We start from the raw sequence: 7,665 nt of genomic DNA on the forward strand, positions 1-7,665 counted from the left end.
GCCTCCAGCTCCTGTCCACATCAGCTCCTCCCTGGCCCCAGTCACGTACACTAGACTCTCCCTTCCACCACCCTGTCCCTCCTCACTGACCACCGCTGGCCTCTGCCCCACCCCCACCCCGAGCAGGAGCTGGGGCACTGTCCTGACCAGGGGATACGGGCTCCTGTGTCCCTGGGCTCTCTCATGAGGAAGGTGGCATGGGGCTGGTCACTCCCAGGCCTCTGGGCGGCCAGGGCAGGGCTGACTTCCCAGAGCCGGGAAGATGCTCCCAGCACGAGACCAGAGAGAAGCAGCTCAGTGCACACATCATACAGCCTCAGTCGTAATGAAACACAGACCTCACCTACATGCACCCCACATGGCAGTAGCAAAACATTGGTTTTTCATTTTCAGATGCTGCTTTGTGGAATTATCTAGATCATACGCCTTAGTTTTGTTAAATCTAGGGTGAAGGTATCCATTTGAGTTTTCAAAGGCATGGGAAGAATTTCATTGCATTTTTCATAAGAAAAGCTGAACATCTTCACTTTCTTCTGTAATTTTTTAAGGTCTCCATAGTTTCCAATACTGTATATGATTTAGAGGAGCAGGTGACAGCTATCCATAGGGGGTGTCATCACTCTAAAGTGTCCAGTTAATATCTACAGAGTAGACACTTCAGGTGGGTGTCATGGAGGGTCTCGTTTTCTCTTACTAAATATTTCCACATTTGGAAATACTCTGTAACAAACCTATATTAGCTTTATAATAGCAAAAAAAAAAATATGTTAAAATCACAGCCCATGTAGTCCTAACACCAACCTGTTTACTTATATTCATCTCTAACTTCAAAGAAGGAAAGCAGTGTGGTGCTTCTCTTTTGGAACTTTACTATAAAGTGATAACATTTCTTTTTAAAAAAAAAAAAGATTTATTTATTTATTCATATAGAACTGGGGTACAGGCCAGAGATGCGGAGGGTGAGAGGATTCACCAGAGACAGAGAGGGGAGCAGAACAGGCAGATCACAAAGTACACTGCTGAGGGGAGCAGCGGGCGGGTCAGGAGAGGTCTGCAACACCATGTGGAATCTGGGGCAGGCGGGGATCGAACTCATGTGGAAGTGGCTTAACCTTAGTGCAGTACTTTAACCTGCTACGCCACCAGGGAGGGCCCGATAATATTTCTTATCTCACCCCCAAGACTCATATTTCTTGAGCTCTACTTAACCTGACTATCTGCCCCTGAGAAATGACTGATTTTCTGTTCATGATTTCCCCTCACAGGCTCTGCCCTCCCTGCTCGGGACCTCTTTCCTGCTGTGACTCCCCCCGGCTGACAGGACCCTGTGTGAGCCCCCCTGGGGTTCTCTCTTCTGTCCCTGAGGCCCAGCCTACCTGGAGCTCCACGGTGACACAGGCTGTGAAGGGACAGAGGACAGGGGGACGCAGAGGGAGCAGAGGGACAGGACCGGCGCTCCCCGCCTGCCCGGGGCCCCAGTCTCCCCGACCCCCACATGCCCCACCCAGGAGCTCCTCCGGGGTGACTGTCCTGAGCCCGGGAGCAGCCTCCTCACCCTGACCTGATTCTCCCAGAGGAGCACAGGCCGAGGCCTTGGAGAACACTCAGTTCTCACCTGGGGTCTTCTCGCCCAGGAGCCCCGACACTGACTGCAACAGCCCCTCCTGCTTTGGGGGACCCGTTATGTGATGTTCTTTTTAGTAAGTGTCTCTCACGCATCTGGAACCTGAGGCCAGGGCTGCGCTTTATCTTGAACTGGGCCTGCCTTGAGGCTGAGGTCAGCTACCTCGGAGACACAGCCTACTCCTGGCCCCTGGCCTGTCCTCCCTGTTCCTGACATCAGTCCTGAGCCTTCATTGTCCTCAACAGGCCACCTATGGTGCAGAACCAAATGCTCACTGATTAGAAACTAAACAGAGGAGCTGGGCTGGGCTTGGGGGTACCACAGATATAAAAGGTGCCCAAGCAGGCGGCCCCACTCCCACCCTACTGCACCACTATCGCCTTCTGGGCTTCTCTCCTGGTGGCTTGCATCAATTGTGAATCAGCACAGGCAAAGAATTTGGTTGAGCCCAAGGCCATGCCCGCTGGTCCTCAAGTGTTCTTTCTGAGCTGGGTCTCAGCCTCCCAGCAGGGACCGGAGCTTCTTCTTGTCTTATGGATTTTTCTTGCCTCAGGGAGTTTCCCTGAGCTGATAGAGAAGCAGCTTCAAGTCCTGGGCTCTGGGCTGTGTTGATACTCAGCTCCTGGATGCTCAGCTCTGGGTGCCCCCGACACCTGAGGGAGTCTCAGCTGAGCACCTGCAGCCTCCATGGTGGGGCCAGGACCCCTGAGCTGACCAGCTGGGCTCAGTGACCCAGGAGTTGCAGCTGGTGGGTGTCTGGGAGCCAGGCTGCTGCCCTCTCCCAGGCCTGGGCTGTCCCAGGCTAAGGCACAGGCCTGGACACGCTTGCAGGTCCCTGATCATCCCAGATCCTTAGATCACAGCTGGAAGGAGGCCTCAGGTCAATGAGGGCCCAGAGGAGCTGGGAGGGCTTTGGGACCAAGGCTATAAAAGGTGCCCAGAGAGGCGGCCACACTCCGCTCCCGCTCACCACCATGGCCTTCCTCTGGCTGCTCTCCTGCACTGCCCTTCTCAGGGCCACCTTCGGTGAGTGTGTTAGGGTTCAGGGACCCACCTAGTCTGGGAGGAGACTGGGGAACAGGCCCTGAGCCCCGAGGGGACTCAGCCTAGTGCCATCATAGGGACTAGCTAGTGTGGGGGTTCTCAAGAATCCAGGTGAGGGGAACTCTCAGCCTCTTTCCTACACACTTGGGCTTCAAGTCCAGACTGGCAGCCTGAGTTTGCAGGTGAGCAGGGCTTTCTAGGGCTTTCTGAGCCCTCTACCCTCTGACAGGCCTGAGAAAGGGGCATCTGGGCTCGTCAGAGAACAGAGGCCCTAGACGTGGCTCCCGTGGGGCTGTGGGCACAGAGGCCGTGAGGGGTGACAGTGCCAGGACTTTCTTAGTGCTACTGGAAAAAAGAATAAAACAGCTAAAGCAAGCATCACAAAACTAAAACCTGACTCACACAAGGAGCTGGGGGTGAGGGGATTAACATGACCCTTGACCCAGCTATAGAAGTCAAGTTCCTTGAGGTCCAGGGCCTCATCCCAGTGCATAGAGCCAATTGGCATCAGACTGCTATAGGGGACACAGACCTGAGGGTGATGATATAGAGACTGGCCCATGGGTGACTTCCTGTCTTCTTCTGAAATGAACAGCAATCTAACCTCTCACAAGGACTTAGCAATCTAACTCCTCCCAAAAAGAAAAAGCTTATTTCAGGGCAGTCTCTGCTCTGGCCCGTGGCAGCAGTCCTCTGCCCACCTGCGCCTAGGCAGGTGCTTCTTTCACCAGCTCTCTCCCTCTGCAGGGCACAGGCTGCCGGTGACCTGCGCCCTGCCAAGGCTTCTCTGCACTGACCGCCCTCAGCAGAGACAGCTCTGCCCAAGGCTGCCCACCTGTGACCTTGCACAGCTCTCTCTCAGCAAAGCTGTCCCTTTCGGGCAGCTTTTCTGCCCACTTGAGACTATGTAAGTGTCCTTTATTCTTCTATCCCCTTTCTCTAATAAACCTGATCTTCAAATATAACTAACCCCATGAACTAAGCCAGAAAGAAAGGAAAAATACCGGATGGTTTTACTCGGAGCAGGAGAATAAAGGACCAGGGGAGAAAATAAAAATAATAATGAACAGCTATATACCAGACACATTTTATGGGGGTGGAGTGGGGAATGGGAGCAAAAACGGTGGAGGAAGGGAGAGGGGAATGCACTGGACTATGGTGATGGCACACGGGTGAACTGGTGATGGGAAGCCCACGGGGATTACAACTGAGATGGAAAAAGGCACGAGATGATGTAAAAATAAACTGTTATATTATTTAAAATATATATATATAAAACCCCTCTGCCTCCTGGAGTAACTCACCTGGGAACTAGCCACGTGCTGCTGGTGAAACCTGTCCAGAGGGAACCCAAGGACCCCCACACAAACCTATTGAATTAAAACCAGCATCATGTAGGTCTCTGTTAAAATAATGATTTCTGAAGGTTTAGCAAATTTTACCTTCCCCATTTGCTTCAGGGATCTTTCTGACATCCCCTAGTCTCAGCACCCCCCTGTGCCCTCCCCTCCCTGGGAAGGGGCCTCTGCTGAGTCCCCACCTGTCACTCTGTGCAGGCTTCACACACTCACGCCCTGGGGCTCACCTAGAACAGCGGGCTCCGTGGGGGAGCCCCTCCCTGTATCCCCTCCCTGTGCCTGTCGCAGCTGCTGTCCCCACTGGGCTGAGACATCAGGTCCCTCCCTGCACAGGGACCAGCCTTCTGCATTGCTAGGACGCGCCTGCAGGGGGCGCAGCTCACAGCGCCTGCTGGTGGTTTTCTGCTCTTATGAGAAAGATGAGGGAAACATGTTTGGAGTCTCCAGCTTGAGGGAGTGGTGGGGTCATGTCTCTGCCCCCAGGGCAGGGGCAGGTGCTGCCTGGAGCACCCTGGGGGTGCCCAGCTGTGGAGGGGCTGGGCCTACACCCCTCTCTTCCTATGGTAATTTCTCACACCCTTGAGAATCCTGTTTCCTGACCTAGCAACGTGTCCTGCACATGCCAAGGAACCTGTGTGTCCTCCTTGTTCTGGACAAGCTCGTCCTTTGTTTTCTGTTTGCTTCATGTGGCTTTAAAGTGAGGGTCAAAGTCATGATTAATTCAGTAAGTAAACTTCAATGTTAATCAATGAACAGTTCCTACAATTCAGAGCGAATGGAGCAGTGTGAATAGCGACAGTCACACTCTGTCACGACAGGATGAGAGGGTGACTTGCCGTTGATTTGGGCTTCTCCAATTTTGATGCCACACCACCTTCCAAACCAATCTCTTTGGCACATTGCCTGTGAGGGTGTCCGTGTTTGCTCCCCACATCTTGGGGAAAATGAGCCTGGAAGAGACAGAGGAGACTATAGATCCAGCAGGGATGTTGGGGGTGGGGGTGGGGTGGGAGGAGGCCTGATCCTCAGCCTCTTTCTGTCTTCCTGGCAGGGCACCCGGTTGGAGCCGCCTGTCCCTCTGCATCCCTTGAGGGGTGATTTGGGACAGCAATCTGTGTTTGTGGGATCCTGCAACTAGGGTTGGGGTGCCTGGGGATGGTTCCTGAAGTAATGGAGTATGGAACTTGGTGCTTCAATAGCTGAGCTAGAAACCAGATTTCTATAGACTGGTTGAGACCTTAGCCTCTCTCCACTCCCCTTTCCCCTCTAGGCTGTGGGGTCCCGGCCACTCCCCGGGTTGTGAGTGGCATAGAGAGGATCGTCAGTGGGAAAGTCGCTTTCCCTGGCTCCTGGCCCTGGCAGGTGTCTCTGCAGGTGAGGGGAGTCTGCACAGAGTGGGGAGACCTGAGGCTGGGTCAGCGTGGGGACTCTATCTGGGGTGTGGCTTGACCTGCCAGCACTGACTCCCCTTCTTCCTCCAGCGCAGCAGAGGCTCCCACTTCTGTGGGGGCTCCCTGATCAACGAGGACTGGGTGGTCACTGCCGCTCACTGTGAAGTCCGGTGAGTCCCAGGCAGGTTAAAAAGTGGGGGTGGGGAGAGCAGGGGAGTGCTCCTTCCTCACCCCACCCGCCTCCTCTAGCACATCTCACCTGGTTGTGGCTGGAATGTTTGACAAGAGATTAAAGAAGAATGTCCAGGTGCTGAGGATTGCTCAGGTATGCCAGGCTGGGGTTGGGCAGCCGGTGAGAGAGACGGGGGCCACAGATGGGCTCACATTCTCCCAGGGCTCCCCTGGTCTGTCCTCTACTGGTGCCAGGAAGGCGTTTATCTCATGAAACCCGCAGATCCCTGGTGGACCCCAGGCCTCACACCCCCTACCTCACCACAGGTGTTTGATCACCCTCATTTTATCAACCACAACTCAAGCAATGACATCACCCTGCTGAAGCTGGCCACGCCCGCTCGCCTCTCTGAGACCGTGTCCCCCGTGTGCCTGCCCAGTGCTCAGGACAACTTCCCTGCTGGGTCCCTGTGTGTCATCACGGGCTGGGGCAGGACCCATTACCATGGTGAGTGACCTCGTCACCCAGGAGGTGGGTGCATATAGATCTGCTTTTTGAGTTCATGAAAACTGTGTCATAGATGTTTCCACTGTTTTATTCAAAACCCACCTAGTGAAAACCTGAATGGCCACGAGTCTATGATGGCCTTGAGTGGTCAGTTTCTGTAGACTCAGCTCAATCCCAGCAGGCCCTGCCCCACTCACTCCCTGCACCTGTCCACAGATACCCCAGCAGCTTGGAGGTTCCGCAGGCCACAGGGATTGGCACTGGGGCCTCTTGGAGACTGGGTGGGATTCAGGTATCCAGGGTATGGTCAGGGTTCTGAGTGTCCAGCCTGGTGTACACTCCCATTGCTGGCCCTGGCTGATGGGCTCCTCCAGTGTCCTCCTCCCTCTGCCCAAGCCAGAGCTTCCCAGCTGCTCCTTCCCTGGAACAGGCTGGGCAGGCAGGACTGTTCACAGCTGTGCCTGGAGCACACTGAGCACCTGGAGTGAAATCAGAAGGAGGGAACCACTGAGATCTCTAAGGTTAAAGGGGGAACCGGGCTGAGTTCCAGCACCCTGAATAGTGATGGAAGCGGGACCAGGGAGGGCAGCACCCTTGGGTCTTGTCCTCTCCTCCCAGGATGGGCAGGAGGCTGAGGGCTCGACTCCCTGTATGACTTCTGTGGTCCCAGTCAGGGGCTCCAGCATGCTGCAGCAGGCCAACGTGCCGCTCTGGTCCAACGCGGAGTGTGTGAGCCTCTGGGGAAGCAATATCACCAACACCACGATCTGCGTGGGGGGCAGTGGTTTTGCTGCCTGCAAGGTAGGCCCCTAATCATGTGACTCCCCCCTCCCCAATCTGGCTGAGGGCCATCACTTTACCCTTAGGCCTTACCCCCTGGGGGGGCGGGACCCCGAGGGGGGACATGCTGAACAGCACTATGCACGCCCAGTAGATGACTGGTTCTGGCCAGCCGGGGTGGGGGGTGGGGGGTTTGTCTGGGGGTTAATTCTCACATCCTCTCCCTGAGCTAGACTTTCCAGCCCACTTACAGACCACAGCTCCAGGCCCTGGGAGCAGGTGCAAGCCTGGTGCTCCTTGAGATTATCACCTTCCTATGTATCATTGTACATGTACTGTTTTCCTGCAATGCCTGTCTGAGCCAGGAGGGGTACACAGGATCCGGCACCCCTTTCAGACTTGGAAACAGGTCCTTCTCCTCCCACAGGGCGACTCTGGCAGCCCCGTGGTCTGCCAGAAGAACGGAGCCTGGACCCTGGTGGGCGTCGTGTCCTTTGTCAGTGCTAACTGCCTCACCAGTTTTCCTACCGTTTGCACCCGTGTCACAGAGTTTATTCCCTGGATTCATGATATTATAACTAAAAACTAAGCTCTCATCCTGCCCATCACAACCTCTAGTGTCCCCAATAAAAGTCCCTGTACAGAGCCCTGAGTGCTTGTGTCTGTGACTGGGGTGGTGGCTGCAGTGCCCCTGTCCCCCACCAGGGGGCGGCGTGCCCCTCCCTTTCCAGCTCAGAGCCCAGAGCCCCTGTTTGTCAGGAGCTGAGGCCTTTGGGTCTGGGCCTCCCT

The 7,665-nt window shown here is 55.1% G+C and overlaps 1 protein-coding gene across 1 annotated transcript; it reads left to right on the top strand.

Moving 5' to 3' along the window:
- Positions 1-2,598: 2,598 nt before the first annotated feature.
- Positions 2,599-7,471, top strand: LOC101627130 (chymotrypsinogen B-like). The gene is made up of 7 exons (XM_004690186.2): positions 2,599-2,650; positions 5,297-5,400; positions 5,508-5,587; positions 5,667-5,742; positions 5,916-6,100; positions 6,780-6,897; positions 7,304-7,471. Exons 1-7 carry the CDS (start codon positions 2,599-2,601, stop codon positions 7,463-7,465), a joined length of 777 nt encoding a protein of 258 aa, XP_004690243.1. The 3' UTR covers positions 7,466-7,471.
- Positions 7,472-7,665: the final 194 nt, after the last annotated feature.

Source organism: Condylura cristata, unplaced genomic scaffold (genome assembly GCF_000260355.1).
Source record: "Condylura cristata isolate star-nosed mole 26May11 unplaced genomic scaffold, ConCri1.0 scaffold00028, whole genome shotgun sequence".
Classification (NCBI taxonomy): Eukaryota; Metazoa; Chordata; class Mammalia; order Eulipotyphla; family Talpidae; genus Condylura; species Condylura cristata.